Source organism: Balaenoptera ricei, chromosome 17, assembly GCF_028023285.1.
Source record: "Balaenoptera ricei isolate mBalRic1 chromosome 17, mBalRic1.hap2, whole genome shotgun sequence".
Taxonomy (NCBI): domain Eukaryota; kingdom Metazoa; phylum Chordata; class Mammalia; order Artiodactyla; family Balaenopteridae; genus Balaenoptera; species Balaenoptera ricei.
The window spans coordinates 18,664,493-18,691,109 of NC_082655.1; the positions used below are offsets into that span (position 1 = coordinate 18,664,493).

Sequence of the window (26,617 nt, forward strand, 5' to 3'; positions counted from 1 at the left end):
TAAGGAACTTGGCTCACAGCCAACAAGTTTTAAAGTCAGCCTGAACCCCAAAATCTATATGCTTAACAACTACCTCCTGACACATGTGGTTTTCAATTGTTTTCTTTAAAAATGGGCTACTGAAAAAACTACTGCACAGACAGCCCAGGAATAGGATTTCTTTCTCTCCTTATACTCCAAGACATGCATTGCACCTGGTACATTTACATTTTGGCAAAATAAGATTAAATGACAAATTAAGCCAAAGTGTGTGTGTTTGAGATTTGTGCTAGGTAGTGTGATAAGTAACCATATATATACATAGTCACTCCATGACCTTGACCAGAATCTTGAGTTGCCTCTCGGAAGTTCTGGGGACTTTCGTGCTACCAGCTACTTATTGTTTGCTTTAGCGTGTAGAGTACATTGGTATTAAAAGGAAAGGTTGGTACTCTTCTTCCTCCTTCCCCTTTGGGTTTAGGGAGAAGTGAATGTGAATCACTGAATTCTTTCATTTATTCATTGCACAAATAATTGACATCATTTCTGTGCCAGACGAGCCAACAATTCTTCACCCACTATCATTTTTTGGTGATTTCGTGCTGCTCCCATATGCTGTTAGTGAAAGGCTCTTTCTCATCCCCCTGTTGACACTGACCCCTGTCTTGAGTCACATTCTGTCTCTTTATAGAATCTATAAAGCTGACAAAGCTGCAGCTTTGTCAGAAAGAATGGTCTTCTTCCTCTTCACTCAAATCTGTAAGCCCTTCCTAGGCTGTTGATTCACAACCCCAAACACTTGCCCTTTACATTCAGGACAGACTCTCCAGAACCTTACTTCATCCAAGGCCGCTCTGTGGTGGTTTTAAGATATGTCCCCAAATTCTTTAATTCTCTTCCCTTTAAGAAGTGAAGCCTAACTCTTCCTTGTGAGTGTGCATTGGACTTAGTGCCTTACTTCCAACACAAAGAATGAATCAGACATATATACACTAATATGTATAAAATAGATAACTAATAAGAACCTGCTGTATAAAAATAAATAAATAAAATAAAATTCAAATCAAAAATTAAAAAAAAGAATGAATGAATCAGAACTGATGGTATATGACTTTGGAGACCAGGTGATAAAAGGAATAGTAGTTTCTTCTTGCTCTCTGGGGGAAACCAGCTACCATGTCATGAAGACACTCAAGCAACTTTTGTGAGATAACAAAAGTGTGGAGTTTTTTTTTTTTAAGTTTTTTTTTTTTTGATGTGGACTATTTTTTAAAGTCTTTTATTGAATTTGTTATAGTATTGCTTCTGTTTTATGTTTTGGTTTTTTGGCCCCAAGGCATGTGGGATCTTAGCTCCCAGACCAGGGATGAAACCCACACTCCCTGCATTGGAAGGCGAAGTCTTAACCACTAGACTGCCAGGGAAGTCCCAAAAGTTTGGAGTCTTAAGCCACTTAATTCTGGGGGAATTTGTTACTCAGCAGTGGATTACTAATACACTTTCCAAGAACCCTCTGTTGTGTTGCCCTTCTGGTGACAATCCCCTATGGGCATAGCTCTTTGGGGGGTGGTTTGAGCTTGAGCTCGGAAAGGCCTGCCATGATCCTTAATCTATATAATTGTGGAACATGTAAAGCATTTACCCAGGCCTCAACCTCTAGAAATTCTTAATAGGTCTGGGATGGGGTCCAAACATCTGTATTTAATGAAATGATTAAAAAAAAAAAAAACAAAAACTACTCAGGGGTTCCTGAAGAATACTTTTGATGGAGAACTTCTGCTGCTTTCTTTTTTTGACTATAAAAAGCCACAAGCCTCTCTATTCTGTGTCCTCTCTGTTCCTTCTTTGAGACTGATGGGGTGGGGTGAGGTCAATTCACTTTTCAGCATGTTCACCTCAGCTACTGGGGACCCTGGCAAACAACCAAGCTCAATGCTTTTTTCTTATGAACCCTTCTCAAACTTAAATTGCGTCAGATTTACCTGGAGGGGGATCTCCCAGAACTCCTAATTCAGTGGGTCCAGGTACGAGTTGAGAATTTATATTTCTAATAAGTTCCCAGATGATTCTGCTGTTGCTGGTCTGTGGTCACACTTTGAGAACCACCACTAAAAAGGCATAGGACCTGGTATTTAAACTTTGCCTCAAAAACAGTCCAAAATCCTCCCTGTAGTGCAGGCAACAGCAATAGCAAATGAAAACAGACAAACAAAACCTCACCCATTTTGCCTGAAACAAGTCATCCATGGTGACAGAAATTCTGCTAGTGGTTATTTGAGGGGAAAATAACTGGAAAGGGAGTGTGAGGTGACTTCTGGGATGCTTGTAATATTCTGTTTCTTCATCTGAGTGGTGGTTACAGGAATGTGCTCCCTTTGTGAAAACACTTTTACAATCTGTGCACTTTTCTATCTATATGCTGTGCTTTAAAAGCTTACTTAAAAATTAATAGTAATGGTAAACGCTGTCAAAATCTGGGGAAAGTGGGCCTCCTCTTCACTAGCCTGGGCCTCTGTTTACAGACCAGCTTTCCTCTGGTTATGCTGGCAACCCAACAAAGAAATTATTCTTTCTTTCTTTTTTGCTGGCATCATTTTTGTATGCGTGTGTGTGTGTATGTGTGATACCTGGCTAGTGGCTGCTTCCCAAACTGTCATTAAGAAAAAAAAATCCAGGTCTTCAAAGGAAAATATTCCAAGAGAAATATTTGCATGTTTTAAATTCTTAGAATGATGGATATTGATAGGATAATTTGAAAAGCAAGTTGAGCTCTCAGTAATGTTTTTGGAGAATCCTAGTTTGTGTTTGGCTACTCAACTTTACTGAGGAGTAAGAACTTTGGAAGGGAAGGAAAACTCACCCTAGATTGACCACCCATTTCTTTGAAAAGTGCCTAAGAGGCATGAGAGTATTTTCTTCTGGGTAAGAACACACGTCACCTAAAAAATTCCCTGTTGCATCACATAAAACCTTTGAAGTCTTAGCGAGAAGACTTGTTTTGCAAATTTCTTACCGAAAAACACCCGCTAATTATTGCTAAAACTCCCCTAGAGATATTCTCCTTTTTAAATCATTCTTTTTCTATCATTTAAGTTTATGGGTAGAAAAGGTTTACTCACTCTAAAATGTTGGTTTCAAATGTAAATCAGGCCAGGTTACATTGGGACTTCTAATTTTCTGGTGATCTGCAAAATTGTTATTTTAAATTGAGGAGCTAAGTAGGACACTATTGGGCATATTTGTTGGTGATGATGCCTTGAGACAGCTGTAGAAGACAATGGATGCTCCCGTATTGGATGCCATCCAGCCTGAAGGAGAGGCATTGTAATTCAATATTTAAATTCATGGTCTTTGAGCCTCAGCATCATGGGTTGAATCCCAGTATCACCAACTTTGTGGCCTTGAGTCAGTTCTTTCTCTGTCCCTCCAAACTTTAGTTTTGTTTTTTTTTTTATCCTGTTAAATGAGGTAAATAATATCAGTCATAGGGATATTACAAAAATTATAAAAAATAATATAAAAGGGTTTAAATTTTTGCCTGACACATAGTAAATAATTAATGTTAGCATAATTATTGAGGGATGAAGGGAAATTGATACATGGATCATTTCATTTAGTTTTGAATTTCCCAATCCCTGTATCTTTCTAATGCAAACACGAGTGAAGAAATGTTATTTATTTGCATGTATACATACATGAATGAATAAATAAAATGTATGCTTTTCTCTCTGCAATAAAAATTATCTGTCTAAAAATTATAGATGTGGAGAACAGGTTAATGGTTGCCAGGGACTTGGGATGGTGGAGGGGAGGGCAGCGCTTGTGACTGTAAGGGGTGACTGGGGGAAGAGCTTTGTGGTGATGGAGTGGTTCTGTACCTTGGTTGCAGTGGTGGTTACATGAATCTACACATGCTAAAATGGCAGAGAACTATACGCTTGTGTTTTACCAACGTCAGTTTTCTGATTTTGATATCGTATTATAGTTATGTAAAATAGAAACATCGGAGTAAACTGGGTAAAGGGTATACTGAACCTCTCTGTCCTGATTTTGCAATAAAATGTAAATCTGTAAGTATTTCAAAACAAAAAGTTAAAAACTAAAAGGATCTGTCTAGAATTTCTGCCTTTTACCATAATTACAGTATGTAGATCTCACTCTGAATCTCAGGTGATCCCGTTGGAGTTCTGGCATAAACTTTGGTATTTGACTTTAAATATAACACTTTGGGGAATTCCCTGGTGGTCCAGTGGTTAGGACTCCGTGCTTCTACTGCCGGGGACCCAGGTTCGATCCGTGGTCGGAGAACTAAGATCCTGCAAGCTGAATAATGCAGCCAAAAAATAAATAAATAAACAACACTTTTAGTGCATCTCTCTCCCCACTGTTACCCCTTCCTCAGCCAACTCACTCCTGCACTACACTTGTCCAAGTATTAAGTGGTAGGGAAATGAGCCACAGACAGGATTCTTAAAGAATGCAGTTTGGTCGTCTTTGATGCTAATTCACAATTAACCCTAAGCAGTAGGATTAAGCAAGTGGGTAGATATTTCAATCTACTTCCCACCAGCAGCAGCTAGGTTGTGAGTATATTGTTAAAATCCTCTGTGGATTGAGAGGTAAGGTAAATTAATATCAGCTCACAGTTTGGAAGTCTTAATATGATACTACTAAAAAGCCACACAGCTGAGTAACAGTAAAACCAGACATCCTTAATTCAGGTGATTGGATGGTTGGATAGCTAGGCCCCCAGTACCTCGACCAATGCCTGCGCACAGTCAATGTTTGTAGATGAATGAATGAGTGAGTGAATGAATGAAGGATGGGGGCATTAAGGTAAACCATGGGAAACAAGTTAAAAGTAAGAGTAAAGAATTAGTTCAACTTAGCGGGGAGAGACAATATAGAGTTAGGAGGTGGGGAAAAAGGTTATTACGGAATTATATGAACTCTCATCTGTGTGAAACTTTTGAAAATTGTAAAGCACTATAAAGAATCTTTTATTCAATTGAAAAATAAATTCAAAAATCTTAATTGAAAAGCTAAAAATTAAAATAAAATGTATAAAAGGAAAAGAAAACAAAGAATTAGTTCACCTTTGAGGCCCAGCCAGGACTTAGGAAGCATGATCTGCCGGGGAACCTTCCAACTCTTCTCTCTTTGCTTCTCTAGGCAACTTGAAATCCACTCCCCAGATGCTAAGCACACAGTGATCCTGAGGAGCAAGGACTCAGCCACTGCCCAGGCCTGGTTCAGTGCCATCCATTCCAACGTCAGTGACCTGCTGACCCGGGTGATCACCGAGGTCCGAGAGCAGCTGGGGAAGACGGGCATTGCTGGGAGCCGGGAGATCAGGCATCTTGGCTGGCTTGCAGAAAAGGTAAGGAAAACGTTCCCCGCCATCGTAGGCATTTTCCCCAGGCTTTCCCAGCACTTGCTGCAACCACTGAAGTCAGGTACCTCATTCCACAGGCTGATTCTCTCATTGGGATTTCTCGTCTGTCTCCAGCAGATTTTCTGTTGCATTATGCAGGGGCTGTGTCTTCAGCAACCTTGATTCCCCACAGACGGTCCAATATGTGGCAAAATGCAGGTGGTCACTAATTGTCTGTTGCATGGATGAATGAGCAAGTGACCGGACAGTTTGATTCTCATATGTACACAGGAAGGGCAGGGGAAATAACTCAGACTCACAGCACAGCTGTCTCCTTGGGAGGTAAGGAAGTTGAAATTGTTGCTTAAAAGAGGGTTCGTGTGGGTTTTGATGGACCTGCTTGTTAACATAGATGCATTTACAAATAATAACAATGATAATAACAGCAAGGATTTCTTAAGCAACTACTCCATGCTGACTCTTATATATTATCTTTAAGTTGTATTCTTAAGCCAGCAGGCTCTGAATGTGTCATCATTTATGAGCACCTATTTTGTGCTAGGCAGGAGTGGGGAGGGGTGTATAAAGATGAAAAAATGCCTACTGTCTTTCCCCAGGGAGGACAGCTGCTAGGAAAGGACCTAGGGTCATGGTAACACTGTCACTCTGACTTCTTTTCCCAAGTGATGTGATACGTTGAAGATAGTAAAACTCACTGCAGCAATCTCCTAGGAGTTAACCCTCCTCTTGATTTCAAAGGATTGAGCCTTTGCCATTGTCCTTACCTCTGATTGCTGTCCCTTGAACTTGACCTTGAGTGCTCAGGAACACTGGGCTTTGGTGACAGTCTGACCTCCCAGTGACTCACATTCTAATAGGCGGTAAATGGGAATAATGATTGTTGCAATAACAGCTTTCCTGCCAGTGAACCATGTCATCTGAGAAGACCCAGTCCAATGGCACTTGAAAATAATACTTGAACACAGCATTCGGCAGTTTTCCACCATTGTTCTTTGTTCGCATCAGTTCATGCGTGGGTCTCAGCCACAAAGTTCAACACAAGGTGGGCTGTTTGGTTTGGTATTGTCCCATCTCTCACAGATTTCAAAGGACTAAAGGGACAGTGCAGGTGGTGGTGGCACCAAGATCATAATAAACAAAAACCGCAGGTAGTCTCTCATGACACCATGCGTGGGGATTCCTGCTGAAAACAACACTGCAAATCTGGATGATAGCATTTTAGAAGTTGTTCTCTAACCCTCTCCACCTTTTACCCTCTCCAAATGTATGTGTTTTTATTAGGAGAAGTCTCATTAGTCAGGGATCTTTCAGTTGCAAGTGACAGAAAGCTCAACTCAGTTTGAACATAAAAGGGGACCTACCACCTCTGATAACTACAGTGTCCAAGGGTAAGCTTCAGGCATGGTGGGATCCAGGGACTCAAATAATAATAATAGACCTGCCTCTCCATCTTTTTGTACCCTGTCCACTTTGTTGGTTTATACCCTAGCAAGCCCCCTTTTCCTTGGCCTAAGAGTTCCAGGCTTGGGGGGGGGGAATGTTTTGATTTGTTTTTGTAGCTGGCTATTTCAGTGAATAGAAACCTCTTTGCTCTCATAGTTGCCACAGAAGTCCTAAGATCAGCCTGATCCAAACCATGTGCCCCGTTTGTTGAAGGGAGGTGGTTCTCCAATGGAAAATTAGGCTGCTGTGCAAGGAAAAGGCTGAATGGGTTCTGGGAAAGCAAAAACAACAGACATTCACTATAGAAGGAAAAGGGGAGGAGTTGATTGGGATGAAAAATGTCCTCACTTGGTTAGGGTCTGGAGTGGACGTGGAAGTGTACTGCATACTTTAGGATCCAGCAGGAGGTGGATGGCAAACTCAAAAGGGATGATTGGAAGGGATTTAACATAGCAATAATTTATAAGGTGTGGCCGAGGCAAGGGAAACCAGTAAGGGATGGAGAAGCACTCCAGAGATCAACAGTTAGAGGTCACTACCATCCTTTAACCTGAAATGGCCAGGAACAGGAGCAGTTACCTGAAACTAGCAAGACTTGTAGCTATAGAAAAAAGCATCCACTAAGAGCTATGGTCTTTGGGAGAGAAACACAACCCCTGCCAATCCCTGCCTGCCGATCTCCTGCTGGTGTCTCCCATTGGCTGAGGCTGATTGGAAGCCAGAGGCAAGAGAGCCCACTGATGCTCTGTTAGGGTCAGACTCCCAGGGCTCTGACCAGGGCAGAAAAGGATGGAGCGTGGATCTAGAGGCAAAATGAGGCTGTCCAACACACACATCCCTCTACCTTGCAAGTAACTGAGATGGTCGCAACTCTAGAAGGTACTTTTCTCTCATCTCTTTTAACACCAACTACATTTAAAACCATTACTATCTGGATAGTTGAAAAATGATATTGTGTCATTAGCAGTGATATTGACATTTTTTCCAAAGGTTCCATTTTCTCACTTATAAATTGTCTGCTTATGCATTTTGCTTATCCCAAATTATCAGTAGACACATTAAGCATTCCTGTGGAGCAGTCATAAAGGTGCATAAAAAGCTTTCTGCTTTTAGAATATTGTTATTCTTTTGATATAATTCCAGATCATCATTACAGATGTTTCTTTAAATTGTATCATGCATTATATCCATAAGAGCAATCAATAATGACTTATCATGGATAATTATCAGAAGCAAGGATGTCTTTTATTGCCTTCATCTTCAGAACTTCTTAAAAGATTACCATAGATCAAGTCCAAGGGAGCAAATGCAAACTGGAATTTTTTTGAATAAATATTTAATACTGAATCCTAGTGTGTAGACATATGAATGGTTTTTAGCAAAATGTTAGAATGAATGGCAAATCCTTAATACTGTGGCTTTCTTATATTATCACAAATATCAGATAATTCACTTGGTATTTGTAAAGATATAAAGTATGATCCTACATATATTCAGCTGTAATTTACCTTAAATTGATATCCTTTGTCTTTTCCTATACTGTCGATCTTTGATTTTTTTGGATTAATAACAGTAGCTCTAGGACAAAGTTTGTACATATTATATTCAATTTCAAGTTTTTAAAACTGGCATTTACATGAACTAAAACAATATGAAGCAACGTTTTCCTTTCTAAAATTCTGTTCAGTGCAAACCCTAAAACTTCCTCTACACTACACAGAGGGAAAACTTTATATTTAACGTTATTCTTCATTGTGAGATGGTCCAGGGACTAGAAGAATGTCTCCCAAGAAATGATTAGGTCTTGAGTCAATGGGGAGAGTTCAGTACACTCCAAAAGAGGAGAATGAGCATGAGAAAAAAGTGGAGGTGACGGCTTACAGTTTGTAGGGAGAGCAGACCAGAGACTGGTCTAAAGGGAAGTGGGGTCATCCTGAAGGAAGGTGATAAGCAAATCTGGTACCTTGGATGGCACCCAATTATGGAAGATCTTGAAAGCTGGACAGGTGGTTTGAATTTGATTTGGTGGCAATAGGAAATCTTCATATACAAAATCAGAGAGAAGGGAACTTAGAGGTGACCTCTATGGACTGAACGTGTGCCCCCCAGAATCCGTAAGTTGAAACCCTAATCCCTAATGTAATGGAATTTGGGGGTGGAGGCTTTGGGAGGTAATGAGGTTTAGATGAAGTCATGAGGATGGAGAGAGAGCTCCATGATGGGATTGGCGCCCTTATAAGGGATGAAGACACCAGAGCGCTCTCTCTCTACCATGTGAAGATACAGCAAGCAGGTAGACTTCTCCAAGCCAGGAAGAGGGCCCTCACTAGAACCCCAGGCTGACACTCTGATCTTGGGCTTCCAGGCTCCAGAACCGTGAGAAATAAATGTTTGTTCTTTAAGCCACCCAGTCTGTGGTAATGTGTTACAGTAGCCTGAACTCTGGGACCTAGAAAATGGAAGGTGTTTTATTTATGGTCACACTTTAAGTCAAGATACAGGAATAATTAGTGAATGGGACAGTGCTGTGATATCATTTTCTCTTTAATTTTTAAAAGAATCCAGTGCAGCTCATTCATGGCAATCAATTTAATTCTTTCCTTGAATTCTGGCAGCCATTCCCTGAACTCTCTACAGAATCAAGGTCAACTCTGCAATCGCCTTTGAGTGGGGCTGTTTTCCTTGTCTCCTTGGTGTCCTTGGTCCTGTGAATGACACCACAGTGACAGGTCCTGTACTGCTTTCCCCTGTGAGTGCCCTCACCTGTAGATGGGCCAGGTGCACCAATATAAAGTCTTTCCCGTGATCATATTAGTCTCAAGCCTTTTAACTCTTTGCAAGCCCCAGTTGCCCCAAAAGGTCCATAACTGCTCATCCCTACCCTGAACAATAAAATGCATTATGCCTCAAACAAATTTTTTCAATCATCTTTCTTCAGTTAATCTTTTTACAGTTATTATTGAGGTGTTTTCAATGGTCCGATTTCAGACAAGAGAAAAAGAAAGAGAGAATAAAATAAAGAATAATAAAGAAAAAATAAATAGAAAAAAATAAAGTTGTGACTCTCTCACTACTTAAGAAAACAATAATAAACAGGGATATGGCAGAATTGTTAAATTCTGTTTTGTGCTCAGTTTGTAGGGTATTGTCTTTGCTTTACCTTGTTATCTCAGTTTGCAAACATTTCTTGTCAGATTAAAAACACAAAAACACAACACAATTTAAAAAAAAAAAAAACCCCGTTGGTAGCTCTGAGATGCAAGTTCAATTCTCAGCTTTCCTCATTTCCACTAGTTTCCTTCAAATGGGAAGGTTTATAGAGCTGTGCCTCCCCAGGGTGTTGTTGGAAGAGACGAAGCTGGTAATTAGTATTTATTCTGTGCCTAGTCTGTCTCAGGCAATGTGCTTGAAATAATCCCTATCCTAGGAGGCAAGCTTGGAGAAGTTAAGAAACTTTTCTAAGATCACTCCTCTAGAAAGTGGCAGAGCCAGAGTTTGAACCCCTCTTTCTAACTCCACAGCCCAGAACTCTCCACTAAGCTGAACTAACAAGGGACCCAGGGAACAAGTGTCCATATGAGTGAGACCCCCCCAGAACCCCGTGTCAGAGCACCACTACATACCAAAAGCACAGTTTCAGAACTAAGAGACATATCAAAATAACTCAAATCCTTCGTTTGCCTTTATGAAAATAAAGGGTGTCTTTGTCAGTTCGGGCTATCACAAAGTACCACAGACTGGGTGGTTGATAAACAACAGATATTTATTTCTCACAGTTCTGGAGGCTGGAAGTCCAAGATCAGGGTACCAGCATGGTTGAGTTCTAGTGAAGGCCCTCTTTGTGATTTATAGACAGTCCTCTTCTGTATCCTCAAGTGGCAGAGAGAGAGAAAGGGCTAACTGTCTTCTTATAAGGACACTAATCCTATCTTGGGGGCTCCATCCTCATGACCTAATCACTTCACAAAGGCCCCACCTCCTGATACCATCACATTAGGGCTTCAAGATATAAATTTGAGGGGGACAGAAACATTCAGTCCACAGCAGAGGGAATTTACATACCACGACACAGCAACACTTACTAAAATCTTTTCTCTCCTGTCCTACAAAGACTGAAATTATCTTTGATAGGATAGGTTAGAGGAACACTAGAATACACACACACACACACACACAAATATAATTTGTGTACACACACACACACAGCATCGGCCTTGCTTTGCATGTTTCCAACATCTATGAATTTCAATGATCATGGTTTAATTAAATAATCCCAGTGTCTCAACAACATGGTTCAGATTTCAGTTACCATGGCGTATTAACTGTAAGTAATTTTATAAAGCACAAATTTTGCTGCGAGGTTTTTATTCCACAGATCACTGTGTACATAGCTGATGTGATCACGATTGCAACCAATCACATCACTTATTTCCCAGGCTGTCATGATTGGTCACAGAGTACCTGTTAATTCACACACAGACAGCCAGGTGAGTAGTTGTGTTTCCTCTTTGTCTCCTAAGGATAAATCTATATGACATTTACAGGAATGGAAAATAGAAAGGGGGAGTGAAGGTAAACTTATGAACATAGATGAAGAGAGTAGCTGTGAAGAAAGGATGAAGATGGCCCAGAAGAAGTGACGCCAGTGAGAAACTTCACATTAATGGAGCTCTCAGAGATGTTTCACATCATTGCAGGTTCCAAGTATAAAAAAGTTGCTAGCTGATCCAGACTTAGAAAGGAGATGGAAAAGGAGAAATTATAATAAATTAGCTGCCTTCTGGCCCCACCCCCCAAAAAATAAAGGAGAATGATGACTTGTCAAGACATAGAAAGGATGCTCACACATCTCATACATTATGTGATGAGAAGACAGCAAGCACTGTTCAAACTACTCTTAGTAAGTTTTCGACAAAGAAAGAAAGCACTTTAATCCCCAATCTTTCCAATGTTTTAAATTATAGATTACTTAGTTAATATTAGTTTTACTATTTTTTCATTTCCTTATGCATTTATAACTGACAGTAAGACAATTTTAATGTTTTAATAACATTTTTGAATGTCCTTAGAACAATGCCAGTTTTTCCAACTGATTATGAGATCACTTAGTATGATTTCAGCTTGCAGTCATTTTTATTGACCAGCACTACTGTGCAAAGGCAGCTCTCTGTCTCTGTCTCTCTGTCTCTCTCTCCATTTATCCATCTCTCTATATATCTATCTATCCATTCATTCATCTACCTAGCTTATCAATCCCTACCTATCTATCTATCTGTCCATCCATCCATCTCTATCTATCCTTATTCATCTCTATTTATCCTTATCTATTTCTACTGATACTTCTCTATATACTCATCCAGCTCTCTCTCTATCGCTCTTTATCTCTCTGTCTCTATCTATCTATCAACATATTTTTCTATATTATTACTTAATTCATTAGACCATCATTAATTTTCAATTCCAACAATGGCAATCTATTCACCCCCCAAAATTCCAGATGAAATATAACCGAGTAATTTGATTCTCTAGCCGCGTTACCCAGCTATATTAGAAGAATCTCAAGTGTAAGTGTAAACTAGCCCTGGCCTCAGTAAAACAGGCTGCTGGTAATCAAGGTCTTGACAATGTCATTAATAGAATGATATTTCTGGAGACTCTAAATATATCAGCTCCACCATCTGCCTAAAAATCACCTAAGTAGGAATTTCCTACCACTTCTTCCAGGAAGAAAATAGTCTCTGACCTGAGGGAACTCCCATCTGATAAATGGAAGTAGAACTACTGCCCAGGCTACCCCTGACTTGCATCATCCCTAAATCAAGACTGTTTGTTATGCTAGGAAACACAGTTAATGCAATTAAGTGCTAATAGGCCTGACATGTTGCTTTAAAAGGCAGTCATCAAGATTCCGCGTGAATCACCTCTGAGACGGAGCAAGACAGGAAAACCTGGCAACAGCTTGGTTATCTTTCTGTTAGTCTTTTACTGGAAGTGTTTAAAGTGAATGTAATTCGAATTGCCCCATCTTACATTTACTCAAATAAAAATCAAAGACTTAAAATTAGGATGGAACTTGGGGTGGAAGCAGAGGCAGCCATAATGAAAGCATGAAAATAAGCCCACTTTTATACGTGACTTCACAGTGCGATTTAGTCATGAGTCATTCTCCCCGAGGTGGAAACATCAGAGCTGCCCGTGTAAGAGAGATGGGGACATGTACGTTTAGTTCCTGTAGGCTGATTCGCACAAATTCAAAGGGACCTGATTCCTTCTCTTTGCAGAGGCTCATGAGACTCGAGATAGAGAGCTCCCTGTGCCTGGTTGTATGGCTAGCAGACTCTGCTAAACTTCGTTTTATCTCATTAGGCGTTGCAGATTGCTCTTCCTTTATGAAATAGATAATACATTGATGAATGTCTTAGGTAGAATTCTTTGGAAGCTGAGTCTGAGATGGAGCTTCTCGAGGAGTGATTACAGAGGAAGGACTCCATTATACAATAAAGTGAGGCATGTTAAACATTTTCAGAGTTTGAGCAAAAATCAGTTTGAACCGGAAGTGGTTAGGAGCTTGGGGAAAGGCTTATATAAAGTGTGGAAGCAGAGTAAAGAAATGATTGATCAGCTATAGCTTAAAGCCTCGTCGGCTGTGATTGGTTGTCCTTAGGTTTCAGTTTCGTAACCTCGAGGCATTTCAGGCTTAGATTTTGGTTTGCTCATATAGGCCTCCTAAGCATTAGATCCATCTCAGTCTAATGGCCTCCTTGTTTAATTAATTTAACAACTCTTAGGAGGGGCCTGTAAGGAAGTGAGTGAAGCAGCATAAGCAGGGGAGGAAGCTAAGTGTGGATGTGGTGATGTTGCAGGTCTCAGGCGAGTCCCTGGGACGAGCCACCAAGTGAGGGTCCTTGGCTTCTTGCATGAAGGAATTCAAGAGTGAGCCAAAGTAGAGCGAAAGCAGATTTACTCAGGGAGATACACACTCCATAGACAGAGTGCGGGCCATCTCAGAAGGCAAGAGGCCCTAGGCTATGGGGTTGTTTTTATGGGCTGGGTAATTTCATAGGCTAATGAGTGAGAGGATTATTCCAACTATTTTGGGGAAGGGGTGGGGATTTCCAGGAACTGGGTCACCACCCCTTTTTGGCCTTTTATGGTTGCTTCCAAACTGTCATGGCGCCTGTGGGTATGTCATTTAGCATATGCTAATGTATTACAATGAGCGTATAATGAGGCTCATGGTCTACTGGAAGTCAAGTAGTCCACCATCTTGGATTTAGTTGGTTCTAACCAGTGGCACGTCCTCAGTGGCTGTGTCATTCTTTTAAAGGTGGTGCCCTGCCCCCTTCCTGTCTCAGTATCAGCTAAAATCTAGCCTCAGCGCATCCCGTAGGGAGCTCTGGAGCATGAATGGCAGCACAGAACTGTCCCACCTTGAGCCAAGGGAGCTGGGAATTTATCCCCCCGTATAAGTCAGTCATGGGCTGTGGGCTACTCTGGAGGTCACAGGAGGCCATTCCTGTCAGCCAAGGGCAAAATTCTCTAGAGAAGGCGAAGGGTCACATTGTGGGCAGTCAGTGTTCACATCAGGGGAGTGTTAGATGCACCAACCTAGTAAAGGGAATTTGGGCAGAGGACCAGCAATATCCGCTATAATCACCAGCAATATCCACTATAATTTTCCTCCATGTGGTGTGTCCACATAGAGGAAAAAAATTCCAACGGATGTACATGGCAACGTTAAGTAGCAGAGAGAGAAAGATAGGAGCCAGTTCTGGGACATGCTGAAGGTTGTCGCCACTACCTAGAAGTTTACTTCTGTTTATAACTGTATTCAAATTCTAGTAACTCACCCTGGCATTTACTCACTCCTTCCTCCTTCACACCATGGAATAATTATGTTTTAATGCTTTGAAATTCCCAAATGTCATTTTCAGAGTCCCTTTACATCCTTACATTTTTGGTTTGGGCTTTTTATTACTTCTAATAGGACCAGGCTGCGATTTTGCAAATGTAGTGCAAATTAACACATTTCATTTTCCATCTTGAAACTCCTTCAAGTTGGTATTCTCAGGTTTTAAAAGCTGAATCAGTTCCCGGGTTTATCAAGTGGGTAAACTGGAAGTTCTTTGTATTGATTTTATTTAGAATTAGAGCTAGAAATATAGGTGTATCTAGAGTTCTAGAATCTGATTTAGGAACATCCCTATCTGCACATGGTCTGCATCAAAATAAAAGTGAGGGTCTAAAGAATTGCCCCCACTCACTTCCCTTTCTTCATGATTCAGGGAGAGGCCCTAAAATATTCCTTGATCTGTTTATGCCCTGCAGGTTGTAACCTTGCAGAGAAAAGAGGTGATTTCTTATTTAGGTCTGTAACTCCAGCACCTAGCCAGTGTCTGGGAAATAGTAGGTGGTCAATCTATGTTTGTCAAATGTATGAGTCAGTGGACCCGTGGTACCAGCCAGAACATGTATTCCTGGTTGCCAGTAGACACTGCTACACATTTTCTCTGGGAATAAAGTACAGTTTCACATGATGTGTTCAGAGTGGTCAGGTCCAGGCACCTGACCCTCATTTCTGTGTTCTAAACAATCATCCTTTCACGTGAGAACTCTCAGACCATAAACTTGGTATAACTTCGGGATTTCCTTACTTGAAAATGTCAGGCTTCTCAATTTTGAGTGAGGTGCAGGTGTGATGGTCTTTGAGTGGCTGTACTTTATTTTTGTGAATTTATCATCCTTCTTAATGAAAAGAACACTAGATTGGAAATCAGAAATTGAGAGCTCTAAACTCAGGTTGCTAGGTGCTCTCTTGCCCCCAGTGAATAATGCAACTCAGACACATACCTTACTTATCCCATGAGCTTTTAAGAACCATAGAATCTTATAGAGATTTAGAGCTAGGAGGTACAAAAAAATAATGGAGTACGAATTTGCAATTTTATGTTACTTGACCATAATGGTGCTGCTAGTTTGCATTAGGTGTGAGTCTAAAATTCAGTCTGATTTTCAGTCTAGGGCATAATTCACTCCACCTTGGTGCACCTCACTGTCATATAAAGCACTGTAAGAGCTATTCAGAATCACGCAAATATATGATCCTTTCATAGCTATTTCTCCATTGGGGAGTATGGGGGCTGCTGGTCTAGAACTTTGGTGAGATCAAAAGTAGGGATAGCGCTGGTGGCTACCTTCTAGAGTGCAAGAGTCAAAGAGTGGAAAAGAGCTCTGAGGAAATGAGAAGAGAGAATGAAAGTGAAACCTTGGGGAGCATCAGGAGGAGGAAGAAGATGGGATGAGAGTTGGCTTCTGGTCACGATGACACACTGGCCACAGCCTCTCTTGCCCTAAGTAGCATTGACTCATTCCTCTTGTCCTGGAAGACTTCTAAAATAGCGCTGGCAATGCTTATCATTGCCAAACGATGATTTGTCCAACAACTTTATCTTGGCTCACAAAACATCTGTTTGTCTAGTTCATCTACCTCTCTGCCTCCTCATCCCTGACTCTTTGTTCTTGATTCGCTGCTTTGCGTGCAGATGGACTGAGTCTTGTGCGAACTGTAATCTGTCTGATTCTTCTCAGTTGCAGGTTTCCTAGATTCTTTACTGTACATCCTTTTCCCTAGTTAGTTGTCTACCTGTAGGGCTGCTTTCTGCTCATTAGCACCTCCAGTAATGGGTGTGAAAGAGGGAGAAATGCAAATCAACTCAATTGGATTCTTGCCAGAAGCCTTGGGAAAAAATGTGTTGGGGGGTGGAGTAGAGAGATTCCATCCGTGAAGATGGGGCATGTAAGCACGGTTGTTTCACTAAGACTTCAGACAAACATTTATCTTCACGTACCCAGATCTCCCAACACAAACACACAAGATACACCAAAACAACCTGAAGTCAATAGTGTCAGTGCTCAAAACACAAAACGATTGCATGTGTGTGTGTGTGTGTGTGTGTATGTGTGTGTGTGTGTACGCAATGCACAATTTAATTGCATGTATCTTATGCAGTTAAAATGCTTCAGGTAGCAAGCATTTTGGCTAAGGTGAATTTGGGAAACCTAGAAATGAGGTTGGAGTCAAATAAATCCAATAAGAACCAATTGAATGAATATGTAGGAAGCAGGGAAGGGTATGGGGGTTGGGATACAACATAATACAGAAGAAGGAGCATGGGCTTTGGACGGAGACCTACCTGGATTTTAATCCTTACTTTGTTACCTATTTTTTTTTTTTTTTTTCCACTGTAACAGCTCCTTTACTTTGCAGTGAAAATTGATTTGTATATTCTTTGCCTCTGAGTCCTTGTGGAATTTTTTTTTTTTTTTTTTTAAATTCAGACAGAAAGTCACAAAAATTATACTCATCCTCATCAGTTCACTCAGTCCCATGTAATTAATTTTTTTTTTCATCTTGATCTTTTGTTAGCACTTTTATGAGTTCATCAGTTTTTCATTAGAGTTCTGAAAATGCTTATTCATTCAGTTCAGCAGTACAGTCTGTTACCAGAAACCTGTACTTGTCAGAGTCTTTTCCATGTATTTCTTGAAGATGAAACCCTTTTATAGGAACATATTTGCAAAATCATCAGAGTACACCCAGAACTGTCTGTAAATGACAAAAGACTTAAAAATGACCACGGTTAAAGATTTGATGACAGTTCATAATAATGCAGTTGACAAGAAAATTAGTTATTTCTGAGATATACATTTTAAAGTAATAACTAGGATTATTACTTATAACATTATACCATAACATATAAGATTTTTAGAAATTTCATGTAATGTCTGAAACATTTATATTGACATATTTCCATACATATTTCCATACAAGTACAAATATAAGATTTTTAGAAATTTCATGTAATGTCTGAAACATTTATATTAACATATTTCCATACATATTTCCATACAAATACAAATATAAGATTTTTAGAAATTTCATGTAATGTCTGAAACATTTATATTAACATGTTTCCATACAAATAACCCAATGAAAGTTTAGTATTAGTTGTTTTGTTTGTTTTTTTATACTGCAGGTTCTTATTAGGCATCAATTTTATACACATCAGTGTATACATGTCAGTCCCAATCGCCCAATTCAGCACAGCACCATCCCCACCCCACCGCAGTTTTCCCCCCTTGGTATCCATATGTCCATTCTCTACATCTGTGTCTCAACTTCTGCCCTGCAAACTGGCTCATCTGTACCATTTTTCTAGGTTCCACATACATGCATTAATATACGATATTTGTTTTTCTCTTTCTGACTTACTTCACTCTGTATGACAGTCTCTAGATCCATCCACGTCTCAACAAATGACTCAATTTCGTTCCTTTTTATGGCTGAGTAATATTCCATTGTATATATGTACCACATCTTCTTTATCCATTCGTCTGTTGATGGGCATTTAGGTTGCTTCCATGACCTGGCTATTGTAAATAGTGCTGCAATGAACATTCGGGTGCATGTGTCTTTTTGAATTACGGTTTTCTCTGGGTATATGCCCAGTAGTGGGATTGCTGGGTCATATGGTAATTCTATTTTTAGTTTTTTAAGGAACCTCCATATTGTTCTCCATAGTGGCTGTATCAATTTACATTCCCACCAACAGTGCAAGAGGGTTCCCTTTTCACCACACCCTCTCCAGCATTTGTTGTTTGTAGATTTTCTGATGATGCCCATTCTAACAGGAGTGAGGTGATACCTCATTGTAGTTTTGATTTGCATTTCTCTGATAATTAGTGATGTTGAGCATCTTTTCATGTGCTTCGTGGCCATCTGTATGTCTTCTTTGGAGAAATGTCTATTTAGGTCTTCTGCCCATTTTTGGATTGGGGTGTTTGTTTCTTTGATATTGAGCTGAATGAGCTGTTTATATATTTTGGAGATTAATCCTTTGTCCGTTGATTCATTTGCAAATATTTTCTCCCATTCTGAGGGTTGTCTTTTCGTCTTGTTTATGGTTTCCTTTGCTGTGCAAAAGCTTTGAAGTTTCATTAGGTCCCACTTGTTTATTTTTGTTTTTATTTCCATTACTCTAGGAGGTGGATCAAAAAAGATCTTGCTGTGATTTATGTCAAAGAGTGTTCTTCCTATGTTTTCCTCTAAGAGTTTTATAGTGTCCAGTCTTATATTTAGGTCTCTAATCCATTTTGAGTTTATTTTTGTGTATGGTGTTAGGGAGTATTCTAATTTCATTCTTTTACATGTAGCTGTCCAGTTTTCCCAGCACCACTTATTGAAGAGACTGTCTTTTCTCCATTGTATATCTTTGCCTCCTTTGTCATAGATTAGTTGACCATAGGTGCGTGGGTTAATGTCTGGGCTTTCTATCTTGTTCCATTGATCTATGTTTCTGTTTTTGTGCCAGTACCATATTGTCTTGATTACTGTAGCTTTGTAGTATAGTCTGAAGTCAGGGAGTCTGATTCCTCCAGCTCCATTTTTTTGCCTCAAGACTGCTTTGGCTATTCGGGGTCTTTTGTGTCTCCATACAAATTTTAAGATGATTTGTTCTAGCTCCGTAAAAAATGCCATTGGTAATTTGATAGGGATTGCATTGAATCTGTAGATTGCTTTGGGTAGTATAGTCATTTTCACAATGTTGATTCTTCCAATCCAAGAACATGGTATATCTCTCCATCTGTTGGTATCATCTTTAATTTCTTTCATCAGTGTCTTATAGTTTTCTGCATACAGGTCTTTTGTCTCCCTAGGTAGGTTTATTCCTAGGTATTTTATTCTTTTTGTTGCAATGGTAAATGGGAGTGTTTCCATAATTTCTCTTTCAGATTTTTCATCATTAGTGTATAGGAATGCAAGAGATTTCTGTGCATTAATTTTGTATCCTGCAACTTTACCATATTCATTAATTAGCTCTAGCAGTTTTCTGGTGGCAGTTTTAGGATTCTCTATGTATAGTATCATGTCATCCGCAAACAGTGACAGTTTTACTTCTTCTTTTCCAATTTGTATTCCTTTTATTTCTTTTTCTTCTCTGATTGCCGTGGCTAGGACTTCCAAAACTATGTTGAATAATAGTGGTGAGAGTGGACATCCTTGTCTCGTTCCTGATCTTAGAGGAAATGCTTTCAGTTTTTCACCATTGAGAATGATGTTTGCTGTGGGTTTGTCATATATGGCCTTTATTATGTTGAGGTAGGTTCCCTCTATGCCCACTTTCTGGAGAGTTTTTATCAGAAATGGGTGTTGAATTTTGTCAAAAGCTTTTTCTGCATCTATTGAGATGATCATATGGTTTTTATTCTTCAATTTGTTAATATGGTGTATCACATTGATTGATTTGCGTATATTGAAGAATCCTTGCATCCCTGGGATAAATCCCACTTGATCGTGGTGTATGATCCTTTTAATGTGTTGTTGGATTCTGTTTGCTAGTATTTTGTTGAGGATTTTTGCATCTATATTCATCAGTGATATTGGTCTGTAATTTTCTTTTTTTGTAGTGTCTTTGTCTGGTTTTGGTATCAGGGTGATGGTGGCCTCATAGAATGAGTTTGGGAGTGTTCCTTCCTCTGCAATTTTTTGGAAGAGTTTGAGAAGGATGGGTGTTAGCTCTTCTCTAAATGTTTGATAGAATTCACCTGTGAAGCCATCTGGTCCTGGACTTTTGTTTGTTGGAAGATTTTTAATCACAGTTTCAATTTCATTACTTGTGATTGGTCTGTTCATATTTTCTATTTCTTCCTGGTTCAGTCTTGGAAGGTTATACCTTTCTAAGAATTTGTCCATTTCTTCCAGGTTGTCCATTTTATTGGCATAAAGTTGCTTGTAGTAGTCTCTTAGGATGCTTTGTATTTCTGCGGTGTCTGTTGTAACTTCTCCTTTTTCATTTCTGATTTTATTGATTTGAGTCCTCTCCCTCTTTTTCTTGATGAGTCTGGCTAATGGCTTATCAATTTTGTTTATCTTCTCAAAGAACCAACTTTTAGTTTTATTGATCTTTGCTATTGTTTTCTTTGTTTCTATTTCATTTATTTCTGCTCTGATCTTTATGATTTCTTTCCTTCTGCTAACTTTGGGTTTTGTTTGTTCTTCTTTCTCTAGTTCCTTTAGGTGTAAGGTTAGATTGTTTACTTGAGCTTTTTCTTGTTTCTTTAGGTAGGCTTGTATAGCTATAAACTTCCCTCTTAGAACTGCTTTTGCTGCATCCCATAGGTTTTGGGTCGTCGTGTTTTCATTGTCATTTGTCTCTAGGTATTTTTTGATTTCCTCTTTGATTTCTTCAGTGATCTCTTGGTTATTTAGTAACGTATTGTTTAGCCTCCATGTGTTTGTCCTTTTTACGTTTTTTTCCCTGTAATTCATTTCTAATCTCATAGCGTTGTGGTCAGAAAAGATGCTTGATATGATTTCAATTTTCTTAAATTTACTGAGGCTTGATTTGTGACCCAAGATGTGATCTATCTTGGAGAATGTTCCGTGCGCACTTGAGAAGAACGTGTAATCTGCTGTTTTTGGATGGAATGTCCGATATATATCAATTAAATCTATCTGGTCTATTGTGTCATTTAAAGCTTCTGTTTCCTGATTTATTTTCATTTTGGATGATCTGTCCATTGGTGTAAGTGAGGTGTTAAAGTCCCCCACTATTATTGTGTTACTGTCGATTTCCTCTTTTATAGCTGTTAGCAGTTGCCTTATGTATTGAGGTGCTCCTATGTTGGGTGCATATATATTTATAATTGTTATATCTTCTTCTTGGATTGATCCCTGGATCATTATGTAGTGTCCTTCCTTGTCTCTTGTAACATTCTTTATTTTAAAGTCTATTTTATCTGATATGAGTATAGCTACTCCAGCTTTCTTTTGATTTCCATTTGCATGGAATATCTTTTTCCATCCCCTCACTTTCAGTCTGTATGTGTCCCTAGGTCTAAAGTGGGTCTCTTGTAGACAGCATATAGATGGGTCTTGTTTTTGTATCCATTCAGCCAGTCTATGTCTTTTGGTTGGGGCATTTAATCCATTCACGTTTAAGGTAATAATCGATATGTATGTTCCTATGACCATTTTCTTAATTGTTTTGGGTTTGTTTTTGTAGGTCCTTTTCTTCTCTTGTGTTTCCCACTTAGAGAAGTTCCTTTAGCATTTGTTGTAGAGCTGGTTTGGTGGTGCTGAATTCTCTTAGCTTTTGCTTGTCTGTAAAGCTTTTGATTTCTTCATCAAATCTAAATGAGATCCTTGCCGGGTAGAGTAATCTTGGTTGTAGGTTCTTCCCTTTCATCACTTTAAGTATATCATGCCACTCCCTTCTGGCTTGCAGAGTTTCTGCTGAGAAATCAGCTGTTAACCTTATGGGAGTTCCCTTGTATGTTATTTGTCGTTTTTCCCTTGCTGCTTTCAATAATTTTTCTTTGTCTTTAATTTTTGCCACTTTGATTACTATGTGTCTCGGCGTGTTTCTCCTTGGGTTTATCCTGTATGGGACTCTCTGCGCTTCCTGGACTTGGGTGGCTATTTCCTTTCCCATGTTAGGGAAGTTTTCGACTATAATCTCTTCAAATATTTTCTCTGGTCCTTTCTCTCTCTCTTCTCCTTCTGGGACCCCTATAATGCGAATGTTGTTGCGTTTAATGTTGTCCCAGAGGTCTCTTAGGCTGTCTTCATTTCTTTTCATTCTTTTTTCTTTAGTCTGTTCCGCAGCAGTGAATTCCATCATTCTGTCTTCCAGGTCACTTATCCGTTCTTCTGCCTCCGTTATTCTGCTATTGATTCCTTCTAGTGTAGTTTTCATTTCAGTTATTGTATTGGTCATCTCTGTTTGTTTGTTCTTTAATTCTTCTAGGTCTTTGTTAATCATTTCTTGCATCTTCTCAATCTTTGCCTCCATTCTTATTCCAAGGTCCTGGATCATCTTCACTATCATTATTCTGAATTCTTTTTCTGGAAGGCTGCCTATCTCCACTTCATTTAGTTGTTTTTCTGGGGTTTTTTCTTGTTCCTTCATCTGGTACATAGCCCTCTGCCTTTTCATCTTCTCTATCTTTCTGTAACTGTGGTTTTTGGTCCACAGGCTGCAGGATTATAGTTTTTCTTGCTTCTGTTGTCTGCCCTCTGGTGGTTGAGGCTATCTAAGAGGCTTGATGGGAGGCTCTGGTGGTGGGTAGAGCTGACTGTTGCTGTGGCGGTCAGAGCTCAGTAAAACCTTAATCCACTTGACTGTTGATGGGTGGGGCTGGGTTCCCTCCCTGTTGCTGTGGCGGTCAGAGCTCAGTAAAACCTTAATCCACTTGACTGTTGATGGGTGGGGCTGGGTTCCCTCCCTGTTGGCTGTTTTGCCTGAGGCAACCCAACACTGGAGCCTACCCGTGCTCTTTGGTGGGGTTAATGGCAGACTCTGGGAGGGCTCACGCCAAGGAGAACTTCCCAGAACCTCTGCTGCCAGTGTCCTTATCCCCACGGTGAAACAGAGCCACCACTCGCCTCTGCAGGAGACCCCCCAACACCAGCAGGTAGGTCTGGTTCAGTCTCCCCCAGGCTCACTGCTCCTTCCCCTGGGTCCTGATGCACACATTACTTTGTGTGTGCCCTCCAAGAGTGGGGTCTCTGTTTCCCCCAGTCCCGTCAAAGTCCTGCAATCCAATTCCCACTAGGCTTCAAAGTCTGATTCTCTAGGAATTCCTCCTCCCGTTGCCTGACCCCCAGGTTGGGAAGCCTGACGTGGGGCTCAGAACCTTTACTCCAGTGGGTGGACTTCTGTGGTATAAGTGTTCGCCAGTCTGTGAGTCACCCACCCAGCAGTTATGGGGTTTGATTTTACTCTGATTGTGCCCCTCCTACCGTCTCACTGTGGCTTCTCCTCTGTCCTTGGACGTGGGGTATCCTCCTTGGTGAAGTCCAGGGTCTTCCTGTCAATGATTGTCCAGCAGCCAGTTGTGATTCTGGTGCTCTCGCAAGAGGGAGTGAGAGCACGTCCTTCTACTCCGCCATCTTGGTTAATCTCGACTTTGTTACCTATTAATTGGGTGACCTTAGGCAAGTTTCTTAAAGTCTTTGAACCTCAGTTTTTGTGTCTCTAAAAAAAGAGGCATTAATACCTATCTCAAAAGAGAATGTATATGGTTTAAATGAAGAAATTTATGTACAATGTCTGGCACAGGGCCTGGCACATAGCATTCGCTAAATTTAATGCAACGAATGAAGGCAGCCACTCTCTAGCTGCACATCTTATTGGAAAGGTAGCACTCTCTTCTAAGAAATTTTTTTTTTTTTTTTATTTATCTATTTATTTATTTATTTTTGGCTGAGTTGGGTCTTTTGTTGCTGCGCGCTGGCTTTCTCTAGTTGCGGTGAGCGGGGGCTACTCTTCGTTGTGTTGCGCGGGCTTCTCATTGCGGTGGCTTCTCTTGTTGTGGAGCACGGGCTCTAGGCGCGTGGGCTTCAGTAGTTGTGGCACGTGGGCTCAGTAGTTGTGGCTCATGGGCTCTAGAGCGCAGGCTCAGTAGTTGTGGCGCACGGGCTTAGTTGCTCCGCGGCATGTGGGATCTTCCCAGAGCAGGGCTCGAACCCGTGTCCCCTGCATTAGCAGGCGGATTCTTAACCACTGCGCCACCAGGGAAGCCCTCTAAGAAATATTTTTAAAGTGGACTTTGTATAGAGACCTTTATAAATCCCCAAATTTGTGAATGCTACTAAAATATGTGTACATACTTTTGTCTGTTAAATGCAGTAAAAAGGATTTGCACTCGTCCTTTCAGCAAAATATTGACTTACTGTATGGCTCAGAGGTACCAAATGAATATTCTATTCTTTCACTTATCCCAAACTTCTATTTTCTGGCAAAGAACTATCGCTTTCATAGAGCTTCCATCGTCAATAGTGAGTTTGGTTTTTAGGCCATTTTCCAGGAAGAAACTGAGTAGGGTGTACATGTGTGGTGTGTGTGTGTCTCTAATGGCTTCATGTGAGGGGAGAGAGGCATAGCCACAAGCCACGTGGACCTGTCCGTGGAAGGCAGTCAGCTGGCTTCCTCTGGGACTGTGTCAGCCCACACTTTCAGAACTGGCCCTCAGCAAAATTACAAGTGATTACAAGTCATCGGCATTTAGGGTCATGCACAGTAACAACTGTATTAAATCCATGAAAGGCAAAGATCTACTACATGTGGTAGAGGAAAAGCTGAATCCAAATGTATATCCAGCAAGAATGCTGCCAAAATTAGGGAGGGGGAAGGAACAGTGTGAATTGGTGTTTCTAGGGAAAGCTTGAAGGGAAAAATCAGGCTTCAGTTGGTCCTCAGAAAGTAGAAAGATTTGAAAGATTTGAATAGGTCATGTTTGGTCCATTGCTTAATTTCACAGAGAGTACTTAAGTAAAGGAGCGTGTTATGTGATGCCTGGAAAAGATGTCATAAGTCAAAGTTAGGTACATCAATCTCAATTTCCATGTAAACAGAATGTGAAATTCATATATATATGAGTGTAATTTTAACTAAAACCCTGTTATCAAGCATGTAGAAGTAATTCCATATTTAATCAACTATTAATTATAAAAACACTCTTCTAAAGTTTGTATAAACTCGATTAAATAAAGCAATGGTATCTAAATGTATAAAAATGAATTTCAAGCAAAGGCATAAAATACAATGTATTTATAATTCCTGTGTTTCTTTTTACCGAAAGAGATCAGAAGTTAAAGAACAAATATTTGTAGGAAGCTTAGGGTTCTTGATGATTTTCATAGAAACTAACCCATAGATTTGTATTTTGTTGTTTTCTCCATTTCATATTTCTGGTAGCAAACAAGGACCTTAAAAATAATTGCTAGTCATTCAGGTTTCTGGAAGGTTCACCCTGTACCCTTATATTATTCTGAGAAAGTGGGCTTTAGGATGGTAGGAGCCAACCTCTCCTGACACTTGGTGTTCCACCATTGGACCATTTGCCACACTGTTTTTCCTTCAAGTTTTTTCTTTAGCTTGAATAATAACCAGGCTGAAAGATAATTTTATCCAGAATCCAACACCACAAGTCTAAAACGGAGCTATCCCAGGAATGTTTTTTACTTCTCCATCATCTTCTAGGAGTTGAATATCTTTTTGATTATAAATAATCAAGTGATTATTTTAAAACAAATGTACTATTAGTTATTTACATATCTATTTGGTAAACATTATTAAGCACCTATAATTCATGCGTTCTGGGAAATAACTGTTGAGTACATACACTATGCCAGTCATGTTGAAGTACTGGCAATATGATGGTGAACACATCAGAAAAGTTCCTTGCTGCATTAGAGCTTACATTTTAGCAGGGAAGATGGATAATATACAAGAAAACAAGCAATTCAGATAGCCATAAGCGCTGTAAAGGGAATGAGCTGTGTGAATGTAAGGGACTAAGGAAGTAATATTAGATAATTGTTCATGGTGGACAAGGCAGTGGGTTGGAAATTCAGAGATGTTCTCTAGGAACTCACTAAAAAATGGGGAAGATAGACATGGAAACTAAGAATTTCATATATAGAACCGTGTGTGCATTAAATTAATTTTGTATTAAATCCTGTGAGGGCTCATAGGAAGGAATCAGCTAACTTAGCCTAGGAGGGTAAGAAAGGTATGAAGCTGAATCTTAAAGATCAGGTAGAGAAAGACTTTTTCAATTGCAAGAAAAGCACGTACAGAGGCTTACTAATGCAAAATGCATGGCTATTCATTTAAGAAGTCATTAATCTTGGGTGGCTGGAGCATTGACTATATACAGTCAGGTGATCCTGCCTTTCTTAGGGACACCCTTAGGCAGTTGTATTGTACCTTTACTCTTATGCTGATGTATTGC

General features: G+C 39.9%; 1 protein-coding gene across 1 annotated transcript in view; it reads left to right on the forward strand.

Moving 5' to 3' along the window:
- The window catches only part of SNTB1 (syntrophin beta 1), a 249,155-nt gene that overhangs the window by 134,283 nt on the left and 88,255 nt on the right, over positions 1-26,617 (forward strand). The window contains exon 4 of the mRNA XM_059901564.1: positions 5,152-5,359. Coding sequence (XP_059757547.1) covers positions 5,152-5,359 — 208 coding nt within the window. The remainder of the gene's footprint in view (positions 1-5,151; positions 5,360-26,617) is intronic.